The 26,891-nt window shown below is 43.0% G+C and overlaps 2 protein-coding genes across 6 annotated transcripts in view; both read right to left on the bottom strand.

The window, feature by feature from the left end:
* gon4lb (gon-4 like b) overlaps window positions 1–12,618 on the bottom strand; it is a 25,315-nt gene extending 12,697 nt beyond the window's left edge. For 2 of the 4 annotated variants that reach the window (XM_029679546.2, XM_029679548.2), the window contains exons 1-14: window positions 12,525–12,618; window positions 11,765–12,021; window positions 11,460–11,552; window positions 10,601–10,830; window positions 10,416–10,490; window positions 10,233–10,283; window positions 10,085–10,135; window positions 9,852–9,950; window positions 9,656–9,772; window positions 9,141–9,317; window positions 8,450–8,657; window positions 7,813–7,914; window positions 7,668–7,708; window positions 7,466–7,587 (exon numbers count right to left, since the gene is read on the bottom strand). In XM_029679546.2, coding sequence (XP_029535406.1) covers window positions 7,466–7,587; window positions 7,668–7,708; window positions 7,813–7,914; window positions 8,450–8,657; window positions 9,141–9,317; window positions 9,656–9,772; window positions 9,852–9,950; window positions 10,085–10,135; window positions 10,233–10,283; window positions 10,416–10,490; window positions 10,601–10,830; window positions 11,460–11,552; window positions 11,765–12,021; window positions 12,525–12,538 — 1,637 coding nt within the window. In that variant the 5' untranslated portion in view covers window positions 12,539–12,618. The other 2 variants (XM_029679547.2, XM_029679549.2) reach the window with 2 other exon arrangements.
* Window positions 12,619–22,012: 9,394 nt separating this feature from the next.
* LOC115140990 (atrial natriuretic peptide receptor 1-like) overlaps window positions 22,013–26,891 on the bottom strand; it is a 66,962-nt gene continuing 62,083 nt past the window's right edge. For both annotated transcript variants that reach the window (XM_029679544.2, XM_029679545.2), the window contains exon 22: window positions 22,013–26,811. In XM_029679544.2, the coding sequence (XP_029535404.1) occupies window positions 26,654–26,811 (158 nt within the window). In that variant the 3' untranslated portion in view covers window positions 22,013–26,653. The remainder of the gene's footprint in view (window positions 26,812–26,891) is intronic.

The following is a 26,891-nucleotide window of genomic DNA, read 5'->3' as shown; positions in this document are numbered from 1 at the left end:
TTTAAAGAATTTTAAAAAGACAAGCAATTTAGAAAAACATAATTCATGAGATGGAAGGTCCTGGGAGGGTGGGGAAAGTTCATGGCTTGAGTGGTCATCGGAGGAAGGTGGTCGTAAGGGGAGAGCAAGCAAAGATGGCAGGCAGGCAGCACTGTGTCATCAAGGTGTCTCACTGTCCCTCCCGTCTGTGTGGCTTCTCCATAGTAGGGCTCGGATGACGTTTGAGCTCAGCTACTGCAGTTTATGGACTCCATAGTAACGTTAGGTGTAGCTAGCTAGCTACTCCTTCACTACTACCAAAATTAAGTACCTATTGGGTGAATTTAAGATAGTCATGTGGCACCAGAAAGCACACCACATTTCAATAACAATTCAAGAGTAGCCTTGTTGAGGATCGTAGGGAGGACTACTACCGACACTGCACACCTCTGCTGTGCCGTCTTGCTTTCAGGCTTCTCTCCATCCCAAACCTCTGGACACTGGCTGGTATTTGAATATGGTCATTTAGCAGGCATTTAGCAGGCTTTACTATTGTAAAGTGGCTGTTCCACTGGATGTCTTAAGGTGAACGCACCAATTTGTAAGTCGCTCTGGATAAGAGCGTCTGCTAAATGACTTAAATGTAAATGTCAATGTTTATCACCAAAAATATCAGTACATGTGGCCCATGTGGGAGATGGGACTGAAGACACCCTTGACTGGAATTATACTGAACAAAAATATAAAAACTCAACATGCAACAATTCAAAGATTTTACTGAGTGACTGTTCATAGAAGAAATCAGTCAATTTAAATTAATTAATTCTGCCCTAATCTATGGATTTCACATGACTGGGCAGGGGCGCAGCCATGGGTGGGCATCACCCACTGGGGAGCCAGGCCCAGCCAATCAGAATATATTTTTCCCCACAAAAGAGCTTTATTACAGACAGAAATACTCCTCAGTTTCACCAGCTGTCCGGGTGGCTGGTCTCAGACGATCCTGCAGGTGAAGTAGCCGCATTTGAAGGTCCTGAGCTGGCGTGGTTACACGTGGTCTGCGGTTGTGAGGCCAGTTGGACATACTGCCAAATTCTCTAAAACGACGTTGGAGGCAGCTTATGGTAGAGAAATGAACATTCAATTCCCCGGTAACAGCTTCGGGGGATGTTGCTGCAGACAGCATGCAAATTGCATGCTCCCTCAAAACTTGAGACATCTGTGGCATTGTGTTGTGACACAAAACTGCACATTTTAGAGTGGCCTTTTATTGTCCCCAGCACAAGGGGCACCTGTGTAATGTTCATACTGTTTAATCAGCTTCTTGATATGCCACACTGGTCAGGTGGATGGATTATCTTGGCAAATTAGAAATGCTCACTAACAGGGATGTAAACAAATTTGTGCACACAATTTGAGAGAAAAAAAAATTGTGCATATGGAAAATTTCTGGGATCTTTTATTTCAGCTCATGAAACATGGGACCAACACTTTACAAATTGCATTTTTATTTTTGTTCAGTATATGTTTGGATTATGCAATATTCTGCTTAAAAGGCTCTAGTCTACAGAAGGGGATCTGATGGAGGTTCATTTGCGTAGCTCTACATAGTTTTGTGCACTGAACTTTTGGAATGTGACGAAAGCGTAGCTCCGCTTGTGCAGACTGAAATCATAGTGGTGAGACTTAACCCTCTCTACCCACCTCTATTATCCTCCTCTACTTTCCCTAATGTTGCTGAGTCATCAGTGGTAGCACTGTCACAGAGCCCTTACTCCACAGTGTGGAAAAACCTGTCTGTCTCTCCGCACGTCATACTGCCTCGTTAACATAGAGAGACATCCATTACAGCCAGGACCAGGACACAGTGACGCAAATGTGTGCATGCGTGGAGGGTTGCTGGAAGGAAGTAAAATGCTCTCATCAGCTCAGAGAAGTGGCCTGAAAACAGCACGTCGCACACACAGAGACCTCTCAACAGACGTCACAGTTCAAACATCAAAGTAGGCACGTGCCAACCAGCTACTGAAAACCTGACGCACTGGGAGTGTATGTGTGTGTGAGACACAAAGTGAGTTTGTTAGTGGTGTGTGTGTCTTTTGTTAGTATGAGTAGCTGTAGCTCAAATGTGTGTTAGTGTGGATTGTAGCTCTATTGTGAGTTCTGTCCACCTCCTGACACTTCAGAGGAAGAGAAAACACCAGAGCATTTCTCTGCCTCCCTACCCAAGCAGATACAGCACCCCTATGCTGCTCTGTCCCGAAGGGAGGCCTTGGTGTGTGTGTGTACGTCACTTCAAGTGATTCCTAGAATGGCATAGATGGATAGGCTCACTCGGCTACACAGCTGATGCCTGCTGGACTGTTCATTAACACTGTACTTCATTTTGTTTATCTGTCAGCCCCAGCCTCGAACTCAGGCCCTGTGTGTAGCTAACTGACCCTCTCTGCCCATTTATCGCCATTTACATGTTGTTGTTGTTGTCTTAGCTGTTTACCCGTTGTTGTCTCACCTGATGTCTTAGCTAGCTCTCCCAATCAACACCTGTGATTGCTTTATGCCTCTCTCTAATATCAATATGCCTTGTATACTGTTGTTTAGGGCAGCTCTCATTGTTTTATTTTTCTGCAGAGCCACTAGTCCTGCTCAACATGCCTCAGATAGCCCACTTGTCCCATCCCCACAAACATGCGGAGACCGCGCCTAGCTTAACTGGCTTAACTAGTGTGTCAAATCGGAGGGTCTGCTGTCCGGACCTCTGGCAGTCTCTATGGGGGTGCCACAGGGTTCAATTCTTGGACCGACTCTCTTCTCTGTATACATCAATGAGGTCGCTCTTGCTGCTGGTGAGTCTCTGATCAACCTCTACGCAGACGACACCATTCTGTATACTTCTGGCCCTTCTTTGGACACTGTGTTAACAACCCTCCAGGCAAGCTTCAATGCCATACAGCTCTCTTTCCGTGGCCTCCAATTGCTCTTAAATACAAGTAAAACTAAATGCATGCTCTTTAACCGATCGCTACCTGCACCTACCCGCCTGTCCAACATCACTACTCTGGACGGCTCTGACTTAGAATACGTGGACAACTACAAATACTTAGGTGTCTGGTTAGACTGTAAACTCTCCTTCCAGACCCATATCAAACATCTACAATCCAAAGTTAAATCTAGAATTGGCTTCCTATTTCGCCAAACATACCCTTGTAAAACTGACCATCCTACCAATCCTCGACTTTGGCGATGTCATTTACAAAATAGCCTCCAATACCCTACTCAACAAATTGCATGCAGTCTATCACAGTGCCATCCGTTTTGTCACCAAAGCCCCATATACTACCCACCATTGCGACCTGTACGCTCTCGTTGGCTGGCCCTCGCTTCATACTCGTCGCCAAACCCACTGGCTCCATGTCATCTAATCTACAAGACCCTGCTAGGTAAAGTCCCCCCTTATCTCAGCTCGCTGGTCTCCATAACATCTCCCACCTGTAGCACACGCTCCAGCAGGTATATCGCTCTACTCACCCCCAAAACCAATTCTTTCTTTGGCCGCCTCTCCTTCCAGTTCTCTGCTGCCAATGACTGGAACGAACTACACAAATCTCTGAAACTGGAAACACTTATCTCCCTCATTAGCTTTAAGCACCAACTGTCAGAGCAGCTCACAGATTACTGCACCTATAATTTAGCCCAAACAACTACCTCTTTCCCAACTGTATTTAATTAATTTATTTTGCTCCTTTGCACCCCATTATTTTTATTTCTACTTTGCACATTCTTCCATTGCAAAACTACCATTCCAGTGTTTTACTTGCTATATTGTATTTACTTTGCCACCATGGCCTTTTTTGCCTTTACCTCCCTTCTCACCTCATTTGCTCACATCGTATATAGACTTGTTTATACTGTATTATTGACTGTATGTTTGTTTTACTCCATGTGTAACTCTGTGTTGTTGTATGTGTCGAACTGCTTTGCTTTATCTTGGCCAGGTCGCAATTGTAAATGAGAACTTGTTCTCAACTTGCCTACCTGGTTAAATAAAGGTGAAATAAAAAAAATAAAAATGGAGAATAAGAGCACCTCCTCCCAGACATCTGGAAGTCTCTATGGGGGTGCAACAGGTTTAAATTCTCGGGCCGACTCTTTTCTGCGGGTGATTCTTTGATCAACCTCTACACAGACGACACCATTCTGTATACATCGGGCCCTCCTTAGAACACTGTGTTAACAAACCTCCAAATGAGCTTCAACACCATATAACACTCCTTCCGTGGCCTCCAACTGCTTTTAAATGCTAGTAAAAACTAAATGCATGCTCTTCAACTGATCGCTGCCCGCACCCGCCCGCCCGTCTAGCATCACTACTCTGGACGGTTCTGACTTAGAATATGTGGACAACTATAAATACCTAGGTGTCTGGCTAGACTGTAAACTCTCCTTCCAGACTCACATTAAGCATCTCCAATCCAAAGTAAAACCTAGAATCAGCTTCCTATTTCGCAACAATGCGTCCTTCACTCATGCTGCCGAATTTACCATCATACCAATCCTTGACTTTGGCCATGTCATTTACAAATTAGCCTCCAACACTCAGCAAATTGGATGCAGTCTATCAGAGTACCATCCGTTTTGTCACCAAGTCCCATATACCACTGTGATCTGTATGCTATCGTTGGCTGGTCCTCGCTACATATTCGTCGCCAAACCCACTGGCTCCAGGTCATCTATAAGTCGTTGCTAGGTATAGCTCCGCCTTATCTCAGTTCACTGGTCACCATAGCAACACCCACCCATAGCACGTGCTGAAGCAGGTCTATTTCACTGGTCATCACCAAAGCCAACACCTCCTTTGGCCGCCTTTCCTTCCAGCTCTCTGCTGCCAATGACTGGATTGAATTGCAAAATCACTTGCTGGAGAAGTTGGAGACATATCTCCCTCGCTAACTTTAAGCGTCAGCTGTCAGAGCAGCTTACCGATCGCTGCAGCTGTACACAGCCCATCTGTAAATAGCCCATCCAACCAACTACCTCATCCCCATATTTGTTTGTTTTTCTGCTCTTTTGCACACCAGTATTTCTACTTGCACATCCTCATCTGCACATGAACTCAGAAGTTTACATACACTTAGGTTGGAGTCATTAAAACTAATTTAACCACTCCACAAATTTCTTGTTAAAAAACTATAGTTTTGGCAAGTCTGTTAAGACATCTACTTTGTGCATGACACAAGTCATTTTTACAACAATTGTTTACAGACAGATTATTTCACTGTATCACAATTCCAGTGGGTCAGATGTTTACATACACTAAGTTGACTGTGCCTTCAACCAGCTTGGAAAATTACAGAAAATTATGTCATGGCTTTAGAAGCTTCTGATAGGCTAATTGACATCATTTGAGTAAATTGGAAGTGTACCTGTGGATGTATTTCAAGGCCTACCTTCAAACTCTGTTCCTCTTTGCTTGACATCATAGGAAAATTTAAAAAATGTATAATTAAAGTCCTCAAAAAACAAATTGTAGACCTCCACAAGTCTGGTTCATTCTTGGGAGCAATTTCCAAACGCCTGAAGGTACCACGTTCATCTATACAAACAGTAGTATGCAAGTATAAACACCATGGGACCACTTAGCCGTCATACCACTCAGGAAGGAGACGCATTCTGTCTCCTAGAGATGGTGCGAAAAGTGCAAAGATCATACTTTTTGGACAAATGTCCCCTGGTCTGATGAAACAAAAATAGAACTGTTAGGCCATAATGACCATTGTTATGTTTGGAGGAAAAAGGGGAAGGCTTGCAAGCCGAAGAACACCATTCCAACCGTGAAGCACGGGGGTGGCAGCATCATGTTGTGGGGGTGCTTTGCTGCAGGAGGGTCAGGTGCACTTAAAAAAAATAGATGGCATCATGAGGTAGGAAAATTATGTGGATATATTGAAGCAACATCTCAAGACATCAGCCAGGAAGTTAAAGCTTGGTCACAAATGGGTCTTCCAAATGGACAATGACCCCAAGCATACTTCCAAAGTTGTGGCAAAATGGCTTAAGGACAACAAAGTCAAGGTATTGGAGTGGCCATCACAAAGCCCTTACCTCAATCCTATAGAAAATATGTGGGCAGAACTGAAAAGGTGTGTGCGAGGAAGGAGGCCTACAAACCTAACTCAGTTACACCAGCACTGTCAGGAGAATTGGCCCAAAATTCACCCAACTTATTGTGTGAAGCTTGTGGAAGGCTACCCAAAACATTTGACCCAAGTTAAACAATTTAAAGGCAATGCTATCAAATACTAATTGAGTATGTACACTTCTGACCCCCTGGGAATGTAATGAAATAAATAAAAGCTGAAATTAATAATTCTCTCTATAATTTTGACATTTCATATTCTTAAAATAAAGTGGTGATCCTAACTGACCTAAAACAGAGAATTTTTACTAGGATTAAATGTCAGGAATTGTGAAAAACAGAGTTTAAATGTATTTGGCTAAGGCGTATGTAAACGTCCGACTTCAACTGTATATCACTCCAGTGTAAATTCCTAAATTGTAATTACTTTGCTACTATTGGTCTATTTATTGCCTTACCTCCTTACTTCATTTGCACACACTGTATACAGATTTTTCTATTGTGTTATTGACTGCATGTTAGTTTATCCCATGTGTAACTCTGTGTTGTTTTTGTCGCACTGCTTTGCTTTATTTTGGCCAGGTCGCAGTTGTAAATGAGAACTTTTTCTCAACTGGCCTACCTGGTTAAATAAAGGTGAAATTAAAAAAAATGTAAAATAAAAACACATGAATGGCTGCAGTCACGTATCCTGCAGTTGTTCATAACACATACGACAGATGGCCAATTTGGCTCACCAACCAGCACAAAGTCAACAAGAGGAGGACCGTGTTTGTAGAAAAATCAAGGGTGAGCTAAACGGTCACACATTCACATTGATTCAGTTCTGGGATAGATAGCACTGTTGACTCAAGGAGGACCAGGAAGCATTGGATTATTTGGCTCATCATAATGCTATTTTATGAAAGAGTTGTCATTTTAAGCGCATCTCAAAAGTCTAGTTGCTTCATCTGGTTGTTTGCGCCGCATTAAAAGCTCTATATCATTATTAATATGAGGTACTGGGTTGGTGGACCAACTCAGTGACCTTGTGGTTAGTGTCCACTCTGAGATCGGAATGTTGGGAGTTCGATCCCCGGCCGAGTCAAGACTGTAAAAATGGGAACCAATGCGCCTCTGCTTGGCACTCAGCATTAAGGAGATAGATTGGGGGTAAGGCCCTGCGATAGACTAGCGTCCTGTCCAGGGGGTCTACTTGTACATCAAGCTGCCTCATGCTACAGAAACAGGAGATCTGCTCCTACAAGCTGTTCCAGCTCAGGGCTACTTACTTATTGGGTTGGCAGTACACTTTTTGAAAGCCCTTTCTTTTCAGAGAGAAATAGGGAGAGGGTCAGGGTGGAATCATACCGAATGGCTTGTGGAACGTTGAATTGCGGAGCACTCAGGGGTGGAGCAGCCTCCTCCCTCTCTTCATCTTCTTCATGCCCATCGTCATCCTGCCCATTCACCATTAGCTCATCATCCTGGAACTGAAGGGGTAAAAAGAGTGAGATTCAGAAAATAGATTTTTTTAAAGAGAGACTTGCAGATATGATCCCATAATCCTCACCGTCTCGAAAAGCTCCTCCAATAGCTCGTTCACTTCCTTTTCTGAAAGAGAGGGAGAAAGAAAATAGTTTGGTTGATTTTTCCCCTTGAGCAAAATGTAATTTATATATATATATATGTATGGAAACATTATTACAGAGACTCACTGGTGATGCGTACAGCCCGGTCATTCCTGTAGTCCTCTCGGTCAGGCTCATCCAGATCCTCCAGGAAATTATACTCTGGGTCGTCATCATCATCACCCTCTTCTGAGAGAGAAAAGAGAAGGCGGAGGTCGCGAGAGAGACAGAAAAACGGTTATTTTAAACTGTTTAAAAGTTAAGAAAGGTTTATGGCCTAAGGGTAAAATGTCTGTCAACACACACAACCATAACCAGTGAAGACGAAACGGGAAAGATGAGGCAGAGTGGGGGAGACAAACAGGAGCAGAGCAGTGGGGGGCAAAGTCAAAATAAGCAAAACATGACAGAGCAAACAGAGAACAATTAAACCAACAACACACACATCTCCCGTAAAATGTGTACACACACACACAGGTTAAATGCAGCTCCATCTGTCTCAAGTCTACCTGCTTCACACTTTTCAGTGTTTGGAGGAGTGCCAACTTTTTGTGTATTTCACTAATTAAGTATTTGCTCCAGGAAAAACTGAATTCATGACCCATTTTTGAGAATGATGTAAAATCCTGTTGCATTGGTTTCTACATGGTTGGACTATTCAATTTCAATAGTACACCGCTCATCCTTGAATCCTCCCTCATCATCCCTTTATTTGAATCCTAACCTTCATTCTCCATGTCGGATGTCATGAGGCCCTGCAGCCACTCGCTCCAGTCGCGGTCCTCCAGGGCCAAGCTGTAGTCGTACATGTCAGGAGTGATGTCAGGGGCATGTAGCTCCGCCTCCAGCTTGCCCAGGGGCACGTTCCTCAGGGTCCGTTTGGAGCGGGTACGACACGCCACCAGGCTAGACACTGCACCTCCAGTCAGAGGCTGGAAACAAAGAGATGGAACCAATGAAGAAAGAGATTCACATTTGTCTTGATATGGCTGAATAGTGTCCTGATACGAGTCATGTGATTTCCTGGTATAGCTGAATAGTCTGCTAGTATTCATGGGTATAACTTTAGCTAACTATCCGAGATTGAGGGGACAGCACTGAATTTTAGCTAGCTAGCTATTTTTGACAAACTTTGCTAGCTAATGGAAACATTGCCCTCTCTCTAAAGTAAGTTCGACGACATAATAATGGAAAAGTTGTTTTTGACTCATTATTTCCTACTTTAGCACTGTCATCCTATTTCCATGCCACTGTAGTGTAATTTAGAATAAATAGGCATTAGCCCCTGTCCAAAATGACTTGGCATCAGTCAGGGACCAATATGGCTGTGGTGTCTGTATAAAGTTCATAACAATGGCAAAGATGTGACTAAGTGACGGAAGTGCAACCCATTAATAGTTTAACAGTTTCAGTACCTGGAAGGATTCGGTGCAGATGGGGCTGAGTTCCAGCTCTTCCTCCACTGCGTGAAGCTTCTCCAGGAAGGTGCAGTCTTGGGGCCTGAGGGGCCGGGAGGGGCCAGTGGAGGATGGGGGCGGAGGGGGCCCCATAGGAACAGTCTCCACCCTCAGATGTCTGGGCTGCCTTGACTTCTAAACATAAACCAAGACCAACATTACAGTACACTCATACTCATCCAGTGCACATTGTAAATATTAACTCAGTCAGTTAACTCTGACACTGTATATAGTATGTTAAACTTACTTTCTTGTATTCTTATTTATATTTCTTGTTTGTTGTTGTTCTATCTTATGTTATCTTTAGTATTACATTTGCATTGATTACTGCATTGTTAGGTTTAGAGGTGTCAAGAAATGCATTTCACTGTACTTGTGACAAAAAAATGATAAAATAATAATTGCATTCTTTCCCCCCCAATTATTTCAATAACTTTCAATCAAAGGCCAAATGCAGAGGTGTGGTGTGTTACCTGTCTGGGACTGTCAAATCTGTCCTCTTCACACTCAGAGTGTCCAGGGGTCCTGGGCCTCGCCCCTCGGGCACACCGTGGGGACGAGGCTGTGCTGTCCACATCACTCCAAAACGTCTGAAACGACAATTTCACAGGCATGACATCGTAGTCACATAGCACACACTTTTGACTGATTGAAAATGCTCTTCCTCACCTCCTCTGTAGTCTCATCCTCCTCATCCTCATCAGGGCAGTACTCTTCATCAGAGGAGTCCTCCTCCTCCTCCAGAGGGATGTCAACAAACTGGGGAGGCTGAGGAGAGGAAGCAGGGAGCGAGATGAGAGGGAAAGAGTGAAATAGAGGGAGAAAGCAACAGAGATGAAACAACAGTGAGGAGTAATAAAGTATTTGACATGACACTAGCACTATGTGCGACAGGGACATACCTTCACTTCAAGGACCCTTTTGATAGGAGAAATATTCCAGGTGGGGATCCCCTGCAAGAGAAGAGGAAGCCGCTTTAGACTATTGAGATGAATCCAGGACAGAATATTAAAAGGTAGCTAGCTACAAGTTGTGTTACTGGAAACCTACCACCCCCCTTTCTACCACCTCCTTCAGTCTGGAGCGGGTCATCTTGGGCTCCTGAGGGATGCAAATAGAGGATAAAAACATTGAATTCAGGCAGAGGAGAGATAAATTATTTTCAAAACTTGATATCAGCAACCAATTTATGAGTTGTACTGTCAGTATAACTTGCTGTATGTTGATGCTCACAAATAGGGGTAGGTCCTGCGTCTCCTGGATGGCTGCTTTCATCATGGCCACTACGTGCTCGTTGGTTATCACCTCCTGAGGGCAACATTCACAGGTGTCAGTCAAAAATGTTCAACACTAACATTAGTACTTAGCAGTTAGCATTAACCCCTCTTTTTCCCGGATTGAGACTCCAGGTAACTCACATGGAGGATGGTCCGTACGTTGACGGAAGTCAAGTTGTGTTGCTGTGACTTCCTCTCCAGATCCATATCCAGCTGCTCAAACTCATCTTCCTCACTGTCACTGGATGAATCTTCCGACAACCTTTTTCCAGCCACGGAGTGCCCCTCTTCCTGCCCATTGTCTAAAGTGCTCTTCATTTTCGAGCCGTGCTTCCTCGTTGACAGCCTCTGGCCCCCACAATCCTCTCCATCTTCAGGCAGAAGTAATGAATTTGTGCACATTAAAACAGAAACCCAATTCTCATACACTAGAAATCTGATTCAGTGTTTCCAAAATGGTGGGTATGTCCACAGAGAAGGGATAAGCAACTTTGATGGGGGTGGGGGCCAGAATAAATCTGAACTCATCATGAGGGGCTGCAGTGGCTCGCGGGTCTGCATACCAACATCCATAACCACACATGTAGTCAGACTTTTGGGGGTCCTAAGTGAAATTGTTGGGAGCAAAACATTTTCGCAGCTCCCCCTCTTGACAGTGGAGAGCTAATTTCCCTAAATTCCACACATTTTGCCAAGGGGTGTGAAAGCATTTTGCCAAGAAGTTTGGAAAGCAAGTTTGCTGGAATTCTACATATTTTGTCATTGGGAAGAGAGAATATGTAGCAATTTAATAACTCATTTCATGCTAATCTTTTAAAAAATTGCCACAGGGCAGAGAAAAGAAATTGAGCTTTACAGCTAATTTCTTGCAATTATACTAATTTCGCCATAAGGTGAAGAGAAATTATTGCAGTTATGAATATGATATCTGAGGGTTGTCTGGGGGGGATTGTTCTTGTTTAAATCGGTGTGTCACAAGAAGCAGAGTTGAGAAGCTCACCTAAGGTAATTACCAGGCCCAGTTCTGTGTCATCCTCCTCTGCCTCGGAGGGGCTGGGAGATAGCTGACAATCTTCCCCATTCTTAAGCTGGCCTGCAGCAGATACAAAACAAAGATTTCACAATGAGATAGGAGTTGATCACATTCCCACCACTGAAGCATGTAAAACCAATATATGTAAAACCAATGAAATGCCCTTGCACATAAACTCCAACATCCCTTCATATCTCAGCAACACACTATGCGTTACTTGTCATCCCTCTCTCTAGTTCTCCATTCCCCCTTCCTTTTCTCATCCCTCATACCTTTAGAAATTGTCCTCTGCTTGAACCTGGGAGAGTGTCTCATTGGTGACAGCCCACCTGTGACCGTCATCCCAGAGCCCTTTCCCTTAGCCAGGGTGGAAATGGAGAGATGTCTGTTAACAGAGAGAGTGCAGAGTGGACCACCATTGGAGATCTGAGGAGCACAGGTTGTCTCATCCCTCTTCAAGGCTTTAGAACGCATGGGCAGTGGTTCTGGGGTGCTCGATTTGCGTTTCTGGGCTTTCATGCTTCGAGGCCTGAAAGAACACAACAGTTTAACGTTACAGTTACATGAGGGGGCTAACGTTAGCAGACAGTAAAATATACTCGGTCATAGAATACTAGCTAGACAAAATGTACATAGCCGAGTAAAACAGCTAACGAATGTGTCCCATGTGTGCAATCCAAGCTACTATCTAGCTACTGTTATTATCTAGCCAAGTTAGCAGGCTAGTGTTGCCGCTTTCTCAGTTGCAGTACAAAAAGCACAACCAAGTCATCACAGATATATAAAACATGTCTTACTAGCTAAAATAATCGCCTGACACAAGTCACGCTACTTACGCTAATGACCCTGAAGTAGTTGTTTGGGTAGTTAGCTAGCTAGCTTGTGTTGTTGTTATTAGCTTGCTGGCTAACGACGTATATTTGTCAACAACTAACCTTGTGTGTTTGTGTGTCTCGGAACGAGACGCCCGACTTTTCTAGGTTGACAGTACATTGACCTTTCAAATTTAGTAACTTTCTTGGTGTCACTTACCCGGAAATAGGCATTTGGTGCCATGAGAAAATAACGAACTAAGCAAATCTCAAAATAATTTACAGCGCCCTTTCCCGCGTGTCACAGATAAATCCATCCCCACTTAATTTCCCCATAGCATTAGAGATCCTACCTCAAGTACAGTGAAATGTTAGACTATTCAATCGACGTGGTTTCAGCAGCCCACAGTAAATGTTTGTGTTATTAACCACACACAATCTTTCAAGTTGATTCACCAGGTTATGTTTTCTTACAAATCAAACGTATTTATATAGCCCTTCATACATCAGCTGATATCTCAAAGTGCTGTACAGAAACCCAGCCTAAAACCCCAAACAGCAAGCAATGCAGGTGTAGAAGCACGGTGGCTAGGAAAAACTCCCTAGAAAGGCCAAAACCGAGGAAGAAACCTATAGAGGAACCAGGCTATGAGGGGTGGCCAGTCCTCTTCTGGCTGTGCCGGGTGGAGATTATAACAGAACATGGCCAAGATGTTCAAATGCTCATAAATGACCAGCATGGTTCAATAATAATAGTCATAGTAGTTGTTGAGGGTGCAGCAAGTCAGCACCTCAGGAGTAAATGTCAGTAGGCTTTTCATAGCCGATCATTAAGAGTCTCTAGAGAGTTGAAAACAGCAGGTCTGGGACAGGTAGCACGTCCGGTGAACAGGTCAGGATTACATAGCCGCAGGCAGAACAGTTGAAACTGGAGCAGCAGCACGGCCAGGTGGACTGGGGACAGCAAGGAGTCATCATGCCAGGTAGCCCTGAGGCATGGTCCTAGGGCTTAGGTCCTCCGAGAGAGACGAAGAAAGAGAGAATTAGAGAGAGAGCATACTTAAATTCACACAGGACACCGGATAAGACAGGAGAAGTACTCCAGATATAATAAACTGACCCTAGCCCCTTAACACATAATCTACTGCAGCATAAATACTGAAGGCTGAGACAGGAGGGGTCAGGAGACACTGTGGCCCCATCCGATGATACCCCCGGACAGGGCCAAACAGGAAGGATGTAACCCCACACACTTTGCCAAAGCACAGCCCTCACACCACTAGAGGGATATCTTCAACCACCAATTTACCATCCTGAGACAAGGCCGAGTATAGCCCACAAAGATCTCTGCCACAACACAACCCAAGGGGGGGCGCCGACCCAGACAGGAAGATCTCATCAGTGACTCAACCCACTCAAGTGACGCACCCCTCCTAGGGACGGCATGAAAGAGCACCAGTAAGCCAGTGACTCAGCCCCTGTAATAGGGTTAGAGGCAGAGAATCCCAGGGGAAAGAGGGGAACCGGCCAGGCAGAGACAGCAAGGGCGGTTCATTGCTCCAGAGCCTTTCCGTTCACCTTCACACTCCTGGGCCAGACTACACTCAATCATATGACCCACTGAAGAGATGAGTCTTCAGTAAAGACTTAAAGGTTGAGACCGAGTCTGCGTCTCTCACATGGGTAGGCTCTATAGGAGAAAGCCCTGCCTCCAGCTGTTTGTTTAGAAATTCTAGGGACAATTAGGAGGCCTGCGTCTTGTGACCGTAGTGTACGTGTAGGTATGTACGGCAGGACCAAATCAGAGAGATAGGTAGGAGCAAGCCCATGTAATGCTTTGTAGGTTAGCAGTAAAACCTTGAAATCAGCCCTTACCTTGACAGGAAGTGTAAGGAATTGCTATTTCGTATGCAGGTGACTAACTTACTGCTAATTACATGGCTACAACTCACAGTAAAGCCTGTGGGGTCCCCTACAGGATAGCTCCCACATTACACACATAATCTCCTTTTATTTTTAACCGAACACTGTGTGCCCGAAGAAGATCCTACGATGACGGACAGACAACTGAGCCAATGGCGGAAGACTACAGACTACAACCAGCTGAACCAATCCGGAGATCCGATCTTCCTAGGGTCAACCTACTTTCTGTGACGTATATAAGAGCTGTGCTGACTGTTTACGCTCTCTGCCTGCTGTTCCAACACGAACTAACGGAAGAGCCGTATTTACGTGTACCAGATATTCTCCCTCTGAAATAAACTGTCGCTTGTCGTACAATTTTAACACCTGGTCTGAATCGATCCTTAACCGGCTCACCCTTCTAATATCCTTTGATAGCAAATTTCAATTTACAGAAGAAAAAAAAATGACGTTTTCATCTTTTGAGCTTCTAGTCATGAAATCTATGCAGCCTACTCAATCACTTTTTATAGCTACTGTTTACAGGCCTCCTGGGCCATATACAGCGTTCCTCATTGAGTTCCCTGAATTCCTATCGGACCTTGTAGTCATAGCAGATAATTTTCTAATTTTTGGTGACTTTAATATTCACATGGAAAAGTCCACAGACCCACTCCAAAAGGCTTTCGGAGCCATCATCGACTCAGTGGGTTTTGTCCAACATGTCTCTGGACCTACTCACTGTCACAGTCATACTCTGGACCTAGTTTTGTCCCATGGAATAAATGTTGTGGATCTTAATGTTTTTCCTCATAATCCTGGACTATCGGACCACCATTTTATTACGTTTGCAATTGCAACAAATAATCTGCTCAGACCCCAACCAAGGAGCATCAAAAGTCGTGCTATAAATTCTCAGACAACCCAAAGATTCCTAGATGCCCTTCCAGACTCCCTCTGCCTACCCGAGGACGTCAGAGGACATAAATCAGTTAACCACCTAACTGAGGAACTCAATTTAACCTTACAATACCCTAGATGCAGTTGCACCCCTAAAAACTAAAAACATTTCTCATAAAAAACTAGCTCCCTGGTACACAGAAAATACCCGAGCTCTGAAACAAGCTTCCAGAAAATTGGAACGGAAATGGCACCACATGTTTTTGTTTATTTTACCTTTATTTTACTAGGCAAGTCAGTTAAGAACAGATTCTTATTTTCAATGACGGCCTAGGAAGACTGGGTTAACTGTCTGTTCAGGGGCAGAACGACAGATTTTGTACCTTGTCAGCTCGGGGATTCGAACTTGCAACCTTTCGGTTACTAGTCCAAACGCTCTAACCACTAGGCTACTCTGCCGCTCCTGGATCCTGTTTTGCATTATAGCCATTAGATATATATAATTAAATATTATCTGATGTTGGTTGTGTGAGGTGTCTGCATTTGTGCACTGGAGCATCATTATGAGATTAAACAACTGCTTGCTACTTGCCTGTTTGTGTGTGACAAGAACTCAGTAACATGGTGTGACCTGCATGTTGCAAAACTGTAGATAACAGCCCAGCAGATGCTTTGTCCTTGTGTTTGTATGTAACAATATTGAGCACATGGTGTGACTTGCTGTATCTTACAAAGTTGTGATAGGGAGGGGTGGTCATCACGAGGTTTAACTGAGATGGAAAAATACTGAACAACACAATAGCAGGAACTGAGCAACTGTTATAACTAGGCTGCGATACCAGAACAGTAAGGATCTTTACATCGACGGAGGGAGGACTCCAAGAAGCGCCAAGAGGCGGGGAACCGCCTGAGCGCCTGCGATAGGCTGTGCAAGTTTAAACCACGCCCAGTCTCTACTGTGATAGGCCAACAGACGGGTTGGAACTGTCTATCACAGTATAAAGAATACTGTTTACATACATCTTGTCAGTTCCCTGTTCTGCCCTGCGTGGTATTACAGTGAGCCCGTATATACGAAAGTTGCATTTGCCATTTATTACTTAGCTAATAAAAAATACATAGTATAAAATCGGTGACTCATTGTTATATTTATCCTGATACCAGATTCGAATTTACGCAACTCTAACACACACCAAACTGCGGGTAATGGAGTCGCCAATGACTAGGGGTTTCAATTTGTCAGAGCTAATGGTGGGACGCTTCGGTGTCTCAGACTCCGTAACGGGAGGTGTAGAGACAAGAGAAGGCTCGGCCTCAGACTCCGACTCGCTGCTTAATGGGGAAAACCGGTTGAAAGTTTCTGTCGGCAGAATGAGCGACACCGGTTGAGCATTCCTACAGTATTTCCCTCCAGAAAACATGAGAAAGTTGTCCGGCTGCGGGGACCGTGCGAGGGGATTTATACTAACGTTATTATCTGTACTTACTGGTGGCACAGACGCAGTTTCATCCTTTCCTACACTGAAATTACCCTTGCCTAACGATTGCGTCTGAAGCTGAGCTTGCAGCACAGCTATCCTCGCCGTAAGGCGATCGTTCTCCTGTATATTAATAGTACATCGACTGCAATTAGAAGGCATCATGTTAATGTTACTACTTAGCTTACAGTGGTTTGAATTAATACACGCACTTAGATTATTTATTCGATTATTTCTCGTGGTTGTTTTTGTAAAAAATTCATTAAAAAGAACACCCCAAAAATTACTCTATTTATATTATTTATTTGGAGGGATCTGGATAATCTTGCACCTTCATACCTGAAACAAACCATATGACATCAAAGCTGCGAGCTACTAGGAATGGACGCTCCTAAAGACTATTATATACGCACCTCCATTATGATGCATCGTTCCAGAATATTTGGAAAAGCACCAACACAGAATATGAATCAAGAATTAACATAGCTATGGATCAAACCTAAAATACTGTTTTATAAACAAACTTCCATTGAAAGTAATTTTTTAAATAAAATCTTCTACATATGAATGCCTGAAATGGAAACTGTGAGTATTATTATTATTTGTATTCTTTACAATAAACAAGTTTAAGAATATTTATCCTCAAATTGTTGTCAACGTGGACTGGTTTTGCCTGTTAAAGCCATTCTAAAAATGTGCTTTAAAATGTTCAGAACTGGTCAAAGTTCACCCTCAGCCTTCCAAATCAAGATATTCATGTATTTAGTGTAAATTAAACTTGTTTGTAAACTCAGAATATTCTCTCTCTCCAATTTACAGATATCCATAGCATACAAGTCCAGGCTCCAAAGTGACAGAGGCCTAGAGGTCAAGTCTCTGGTGTCCATGGGTAACAGCGAAGCAACACCTCCATATTTTGGCTCAAAGGGCAAAGCTGCTCACAGGGCTACTGCTGACCTGTACCACCTCCCAAAGCCCCAAAAGGCTAAAGTCCTATATGAGTCCATCCTGCTTGTTGACCCCATCAACCCCAATGAAATCAGGATGATCCTGAGGACGATTGGCTTCCCCCTGACAGAAAAGCAGCTGAACAACATAAAAAAGAAAGAAATTAAAAGATTGGAAGATATCAAAAAGAAAGAAATTAAAAGAAAGGAGCTGGAAAATAAATGGAGCCAGCTGCAGAGGCCTAAATGGATCCTCAAGCTCATCAAGCTGCGACAGGGGACAAAACCCGTCCATGGCAGGAGTGGACTGAAGACAACAGCCAGCCAGAGTGAAGGGGGCTCTGCCCGTACATCAGATAAGGCGGCTAGCAACAAGGGGAAAAAGAGAACAGCCAGCCAGATGGAAGGAGAAAGCAGCTGTACCTTAGAGGCATCTGGAAGGGGACAGAAAAGAGCAGCCAGCCAGATGGAACAAGTAGAACTCAACTCATCCAAACGCTTCTTCAATATACCTCCCAGCCAGAAGAAGTTGAGAGTCATTGATATTTACTCATATGTATTTGCACCCAGCCACATAGCCGATCACACATATGCACGCAAGAATAGTTCTTAACTTAAAGATTGCAACAATATAAAGTTGGTAAAAAAAATGTCACATAACAGTCATCAGTCAGTGTGTTTAGAATCACTATTCTTTGCAACAACAGCCAGGGAGAGCTGCCCAATGGACATGTTATGTAGTAATGTAACCATCCTAGAGCTGTACTGCTATTAAAATCTTCAACGCTTGATGTGACTGAAAGCTTAAAAAAAATATATATGTATAATTTCTTAATACTATATACATGAGAACTTGCATCCACATATTTAAATTTCTACTACTATATATTAGGAGGAAAAAGTATTTCTCTCCAGCCACTAAATACTGTAGCTAGTCTCACTAGAGTCTCTAGACAGATGGGTTGCCTCCCATAATCTTACAATGTTCCAGCACAGTGCTGGTGCCCTAGCTAGGTCTGGGATTTCCGAGACTACAAAATAGATATAACCTAGTTAAGTTGTTTTTGTGCTCTATAAACCATTAATCAACATGATTAATGGTTGAACGTTTTGGTAATCTTTTAGCCAGTGGAGGCTCAGAGGAGGAGGAAGGGGAGGACCGTCCTCCTGAGTGAGCTTCATAAAAATTTCAATTGTAAAACATTTAAAAAGTTATCCTTTTTAGATAAGACTATACTAAATATAATCACGTCACCAAATAACTGATTAAAACAAACTATTTTGCAAAGAAGGTCTATAGTAGCCTCAACAGCACTCTGAGGGTAGCACCATGGTGTAGCTGGAGGACAGGCAGCTTCCATCCTCCTCTGGGTACATTGACTTCAACACAAAACCTATAAGGCTCATGGTTCTCACCCTGTTCCATAGACTTACACAATTATGACAACATCCAGAGGACGTCCTCCAGCCTATCAGAGATCTTGCAGCATGAACTGACATGTTGTCCACCCAATCAAAAGATCAGAGAATTAATCTAGTACTGAAAGCATAAACTAAAGCTAGCTAGCACTGCAGTGTATAAAATGTGGTGAGTAGTTGACTCAAAGACAGAGAAAGACTTTAGTTGAACAGTTAAATTAATTTCTTCCTAAGTGAAGGAGAAGCAAGAGAGAAATAGAGTCATTTTTTTTCTCCCCCTTTCAGTTTAACTGACTTAGCTAGCAAATGCAGCAAGCTAGTTTAGCCTACGGAAACACGCTGCTCAAACAGAGGGATGCTATGTTAGCTAGCTGGCTATGACTTTCCAACACAACACTGGAACTCTTCCAAGTCAAGGTAAGCTTTTGGCATTACAAGTTTATTGCCACCAGGGCCTACTGGTGTAACTGCTTACTGACTGTACACTAATGTTACTGCATGATTGTAGCGGGTTTACTAACGTGTTAGTTCTATTAGCTATGCTGACTATGAATTTAGCATAGCTAATATTGTGACAATGATGTAGGCTTTGTGTAGCGGTTTTCCTTGGGAAAGTTTTTTTCACCCGGGCACATACAGCTGATGTGTTGTGTGTTGAAGTCCACAAGTGAAGGGAAGAGAAGGAATACAACATGGCTGTTATGAGAGTGAACTGTGTTTACACGTGATCAGGGGTGTGTTCATTCTGCCGATTCTGTTGAAAAACGTTTAAGCGGAAGCAAACGGAAACAAAACAGGGATAAACATAAACATTGTTTGTGGCTGTTGGACTAATGATTACACCCTATATCAGGCAAGAATGTGCAAGGCGGTATTGAATGTCACTGTCTGTTACCTCAAATTTGTCTCTCGACCTGTGTGCACCTACATTGTAAACTTCAGTCATAAGCTAGGTTGTAGCAACCTCATGATGGGTATAGTGAAAATTCGAGTATCATGTAGTAGCCTAAACCTATCACTCTTACATTGAACTGGGTGAATGAAATGTGAATGAGAGTCATCCAATATGTTGTAATAGAATTAAGGCCATGCTTATGAAAAAAATAATCCTCCTCTCTCATCTTAAACGACACTGACAGCCACTGCTTTTAGCACTTGTAAAATAATGGTTTATGACAGTGTCATTGATGATTTGAATGCACAGAGGTGCTTATCAAGTTAACTTCAGTATGGCAAGGGCATCTGTTAGCCAACCCCGTGGGAGGAGTTCAGTTCAGCTGTTGACTGAAAAAGACACCGCTTATTGACGTCAATAAGTAGGTGATAGTACCTGAGAACCAATGAGGCATGTGATATACCTGTAATTTAAATATATGGGCACAGCTTTATCTGTCACTTCAGAAGCATGTCTCCGAGAAATTGGACACTCCTTCATTCCATATCTAGTCTGCAGTCGAATATGGTCCTAAAGTCTTACCCTAAATCAACAGCAAAAGATTAGTTTCGTTAATGCCGTCTAGATGTGCGTAAAAGTTGATTTGCGTAAAAGTAATCGGAAATCGATTTTCGAAAAATCGAAAATGTCAACGCAACTGCAACTCCAACCGACCTAGACGGCTGTAAAGACAAAAACATATATTTTAAGGACATGTGATGACACCTGACCGCATCCGAGAGTTTACCATTCCACCCCCCGGACAGGCGCGCCACGCACGATGTCTGCAAACTCCAAGGGACCGGGAAGGATGCTCGCTGGTCCACCGACGTCGCTATACAATTCCACTGTTGCCGCGCTCACATCTGTTTTCTGTCGAGCACTGAATCACGACGGTGCTCTCCCGGAGCATCAATACATGGCAAGAGAAGATTTGGTGGATCCAAAGACACGGGCGGCATTGTCTCTTCCGCATTTACCCAAAATCACAACGCCATATGGCTTCCTCACCCTGGGCGAAAGCCCCTTCGTCCGAAGGAGGGAGTCAATATTTTTTAAAGATGACTTGACAGTCTTGCATGATCAACGGGACACAACGGGCCAGCACACCCTCGTCGACTAAAGATCAGACGACCTTCGTCAGATTTTTAAACGACCCCCTGGCTCTAAGAGGACAGCGCACTCCTTTTCGTACAACGCGGCGTCAACTCACAGTTGCGCCTCACGTCAGTCAGAAAACTATCGACATTCTGAGCATCTCTGTCTAGACACTGATCATCCCAGACCTCTGCCACTGTGTTCCCCGGGGAATGGACAAATAAAGCGACTATTCGAGAAGCGCCTGGCTTCAGTTCGGGCAATGTACCGGTCAGCGAAAAGAGACGGTCCATTTGTGCAGAGCGACAACATTTTGGGAACAGGGATCCAGGCATCAGACTCTTGATGTGCCACTTGGCGAAATTGGCACGGGGGATGCCCTCAATATTCAGTACATGTCGATTCGTCTTCGTGGCAAAATGTAAATAATTGCACGAGATTAGTTATAAAACAGCGAATCGTTTTCTCTGCTTCATGGCAAAATGTGTAAATAGTTTAACATTTGCTTTAAAACAGCAACATTTTCTCTCAAACACATGACAAAACATATAGAGTAGCATGATAAAACTGCATATTTTTCTCTCTGCCCCATGGCAAAATGTGTTGAAATCCAGGTGAAAAAGTCGTTTTCCCAACAATTTTTTTGGGGAGAGCTTCCACTTATACTGTGTTTTCAAAATACACCCATATATCCCTCAAAATACCTCTCAAGAGAGGCGTAATAAGTAGTCAAACTTTGTAGAATTGCAGGAAATTAGTTTTAAAGTCTCCCTTGATGTGCCATATGAGATATTACGGTCAAATTAAATAACAATGCTGATCTTTCAATCCACAACATTGTCTAGGTTTCCCATATACATTTCACAAACTTTTGAACACAATGTTCAGTATACTGTCCTACTATATGGCTTATTTTCCTTCTGTGCAAACGTATCCATGCCCTTGACTTGAAGAAATGAATGCATTAAAAATACAAATGTTTTTACCACAATAAATATGACAGTTGAAATGAATCAACCAACAAGCAAGATAAAGGAAATGGAGTAAAATCAGGTTTAGTACATTTCAAAGCTACAATAGAAACAGTTATATATATTGTCTACTTCACTCAAGCACTTGATGTTACAGAGATCAAACACATACTTCACAGGCTTCAAGACACATTAGATAATGACTACATTACCTTATGATGGATGACAGGTTACAGTTTAAGGCTTATTCTTATACACACCCGTGGGCTCTGATCTAAGGGAAAGGGTTACATTTGATCCTTGGGGAGAGAGAGAGATTAGTCAGAGATGATTGACTGAGAAAGAGAAAAGAAGGACAGGGGCAGGGAGAAAGAACCCTAAACTACAGTATTGCTCATTTTGTCTAGGTTGCCCTGGATTAGAGGAGGGTTTAATGAAGTAATCTAAAGATATTTGATAATAGTGAAAGTGGGGATCAGATATACAGTGGGGCAAAAAAGTATTTAGTCAGCCACCAATTGTGCAAGTTCTCCCACTTAAAAAGATGAGAGAGGCCTGTAATTTTCATCATAGGTACACTTCAACTATGACAGACAAAATGAGAAAAAAAAATCCAGAAAATCACATTGTAGGATTTTTTCATTATGGTGGAAAATACGTATTTGGTCAATGACAAAAGTTTATCTCAATACTTTGTTATATACCCTTTGTTGGCAATGACAGAGGTCAAATGTTTTTTGTAAGTCTTCACAAGGTTTTCACACACTGTTGCTGGTATTTTGGCCCATTCCTCAATGCAGATCTCCTCTAGAGCAGTGATGCTTTGGGGCTGTTGTTGGGCAACACGGACTTTCAACTCCCTCCAAAGATTTTCTATGGGGTTGAGATCTGGAGACTGGCTAGGCCACTCCAGGACCTTGAAATGCTTCTTACGAAGCCACTCCTTCGTTGCCCGGGCGGTGTGTTTGGGATCATTGTCATGCTGAAAGACCCAGCCACGTTTCATCTTCAATGCCCTTGCTGATGGAAGGAGGTTTTCACTCAAAATCTCACGATACATGGCCCCATTCATTCGTTCCTTTACACGGATCAGTCGTCCTGGTCCCTTTGCAGAAAAACAGCCCCAAAGCATGATGTTTCCACCCCCATGCTTCACAGTAGGTATGGTGTTCTTTGGATGCAACTCAGCATTCTTTGTCCTCCAAACACGACGAGTTGAGTTTTTACCAAAAAGTTATATTTTGGTTTCATCTGACCATATGACATTCTCCCAATCTTCTTCTGGATCATCCAAATGCTCTCTAGCAAACTTCAGACGGGCCTGGACATGTACTGGCTTAAGCAGGGGGACACGTCTGGCACTGCAGGATTTGAGTCCCTGGCGGCGTAGTGTGTTACTGATGGTAGGCTTTGTTACTTTGGTCCCAGCTCTCTGCAGGTCATTCACTAGGTCCCCCCGTGTGGTTCTGGGATTTTTGCTCACCGTTCTTGTGATTATTTTGACCCCACGGGGTGAGATCTTGCATGGAGCCCCAGATCGAGGGAGATAATCAGTGGTCTTGTATGTCTTCCATTTCCTAATAATTGCTCCCACAGTTGATTTCTTCAAACCAAGCTGCAAATTATGCAAATTACTATTGCAGATTCAGTCTTCCCAGCCTGGTGCAGGTCTACAATTTTGTTTCTGGTGTCCTTTGACAGCTCTTTGGTCTTGGCCATAGTGGAGTTTGGAGTGTGACTGTTTGAGGTTGTGGACAGGTGTCTTTTATACTGATAACAAGTTCAAACAGTTGCCATTAATACAGGTAACGAGTGGAGGACAGGAGAGCTTCTTAAAGAAGCAGGTCTGTGAGAGCCAGAAATCTTGCTTGTTTGTAGGTGACCAAATACTTATTTTCCACCATAATTTGCAAATAAATCCATTAAAAATCTTACAATGTGATTTTCTGGATTTTTTTTCTTCTCATTTGTCTGTCATAGTTGAAGTGTACCTATGATGAAAATTATAGGCCTCTCTCATCTTTTTAAGTGGGAGAACCTGCACAATTGGTGGCTGACTAAATACTTTTTTGCCCCACTGTACATACACCCCACCACTGATAGGGACACACAGAACTAAAACAGCCACTAATACACTTATACCTTATTTACTGATTCAAGCCGAAAACACGAGATGAAAATACATGTCGACAGGCTGATTTATGAGGTCTTACAGACAGTATTGATCTGTTCAACACTTCTCAACAGATGATGAACACTGTTGGCTTGAGACGCAAAAAACAATACCATTCTCCATGACTCTCAAACTCAAAAGGTTACTGTGAACACCAAACCAAAATATGGAACTTTATACACATCAACCCCAGAATTAATTTAGTCCTTTATACACATCAACCCCAGAATTAATTTAGTCCTTTATACATATCTACCCCATAATTAATTTAGTCCTTTATACATATCTACCCCAGAATTCATTTAGTCCTTTATACATATCTACCCCAGAATTAATTTAGTCCTTTATACATATCTACCCCAGAATTCATTTAGTCCTTTATACATATCTACCCCAGAATTAATTTAGTCCTTTTGACGCGGTTAGTTATTGCAAAGTTGTAGAGGATCTCAGTGTGAACCCTTTCTAAAAGTTCCCTGGTGACCTCTTAATTTTTATTTCAGGGTGTTTTCAGAGTAGCAGTTCAGACAAATCCATTCAGAAATCAAGAGCCAGTGTGTGTCCAGCTGTGCATCCACAATTTTCATAAAACGATCCTCTGTCAAGAGTCTGTCTTTCCAGCAGAAAATGGTTACCTGTCTTCAATTACTGTTGAATACAGGTTACTGACAAAATAAAGGAAACACCAACATAAAGTTGCTTAATAGGGATTTGAGCCAGAACAGCTTCAATTTACCTTAGCATAAAGTAGCATAAATTCTACAAGTGCGGCACCATTCTTCCACAAGAAATTCCATCATTTGGTATTTTGTTAATGGTGGTGGAAAACGCACCAGAATATCCCATAAGTATTAAATTGGGTCGAGATCTGGTGACTGAGACAGCCATGGCATATGTGTATGATGTGTATGATGTAAGCTCAGCTGTATGTTTTCACTATTTATCCATTATTTTACCAGGTAAGTTGACTGAGAACACGTTCTCATTTGCAGCAACGACCTGGAGACTAGTTACATGGGAGAGGAGGGGGATTATTGAGCCAATTGTAAACTGGGGATTATTAGGTGACCGTGATGGTTTGAGGGCCAGATTGGGAATCTAGCCAGGACACCGGGGTTAACACCCTACTCTTACAATAAGTGCCATGGGATCTTTAATGACCTCAGAGAGTCAGGACACCTGTTTAACATCCCAGCCAAAAGACGGCACCCAACACAGGGTAGTGTCCCCAATCACTGCCCTGGGGCATTGGGATATTTTTTTAGACCAGAGGATAGAGTGCCTCCTACTGGCCCTCCAACACCACTTCCAGCAGCATCAAACACCACTTCCAGCAGCATCCATCCAGGAACTGACCAGGACCAACCCTGCTTAGAATCAGAAGTAAGCCAGCAGTGGTATGCAGGGTGGTATGCTGCTGGCAACAATAATGCATTAAATTGAATCTTATTAGACAGATTCATAGGCAATCGTACACTTCACTGAAAATAATGAAACTGTCTATGGTGCCGAAGAAGTGGAATGCTTGACTTTATCTTAAGTGCATTTCTGTGAATTGCCCTTTAGGCAATAGAAAAGTAATCTATTGAGAAATAAACAACATCTGTATTATACAAAATAATAAGACCGTAATATGACTGTAAACGGACAAATCATATACACTGATGAGACATTAGACACTCGCACACCCACACACACATATCAAACAAGTCATTTTAACTCCAGAGTAGGCTCAGTTATAGTGGTTGGGGTCTGGGGATACATAATCACAAAGGCTACAGTGGAAATTAATCAAATTATAAATCCCACTGGGTAAAAGAAGTTTGAACCTAATTTCTATGTCATTTCAACCCCGAAAATGTATGTGATGATGTTGAGTCAACATGGAAAACTGATTGGATTTGTAAAAAAGTAATCAACGTAAGGGCATTTTGTATTTTTTTCACCCAAATCTTAACCTAAATCCAATGACATAGTGATATTTATTGTTTATTTCACATTGAATTCACATTAGTTGACAACTCAACCAAATTTAAATCACAACTAGATGTTGAACTGACGTCTGTGCCCAGTGGGATACTGTGTACTCATAAAAGACATGAATTCAAAAAACAGTTACATAATGTGACCACCAGGTAGCAATATCCACAATCTCCTGTAAAGGTTTGTTTGTGAACCAATTTTTTTTTTACCGATCTAAAATACCATCAGTGTTGCATCCAAGACCTCCAACACGGAAATAAAACTGGAAAAACGTATACACAGAACATCACACACACACTCTCAGAACATGTAGCTTTCTATATGTCCTTAAAATCTAGATGTTCGAGTGCAGGAGGGCTGAAGTGAAGAAAGTTCTCCACATCCTCCTTCCTTGTCCTCTTCCTCATCTACCCCCCCACCTCATTCATTCACCAGGCCTCTTCATTTGATTACTTGCTCCAGCACTTCAAATCAGTGGTTCCCATTATTTGCTCAAGTTTTCCTCCTCCACCACCTTCCTCCCTCCTTCCCTTGGCTCGTCCCCTTAGCTCGTTGACTCGTTGTTCTTGCTCTCTCCCAGTAGCCAGTAGGTGGTCATTTTCCCCTTCCCCTTCATCTCCACGTCTCCTCTCAGCTCCAGCTGGAAGCAGTTGAACTCCTGCAGGACGTCACGCGTGGCCGCAGACACATGGATCTTCAGCGCTGTGAGGGAGAAGGTGAGGAGGGCAATCATTAATTAGTCAATTAACTACCACAGAGATATGAAGACCAGCAGATCTGTG

The sequence above is a fragment of the Oncorhynchus nerka genome, linkage group LG14 (genome assembly GCF_034236695.1).
Source record: "Oncorhynchus nerka isolate Pitt River linkage group LG14, Oner_Uvic_2.0, whole genome shotgun sequence".
Lineage (NCBI taxonomy): Eukaryota > Metazoa > Chordata > Actinopteri > Salmoniformes > Salmonidae > Oncorhynchus > Oncorhynchus nerka.
This window is presented reverse-complemented; position numbering and strand designations above follow the sequence as displayed.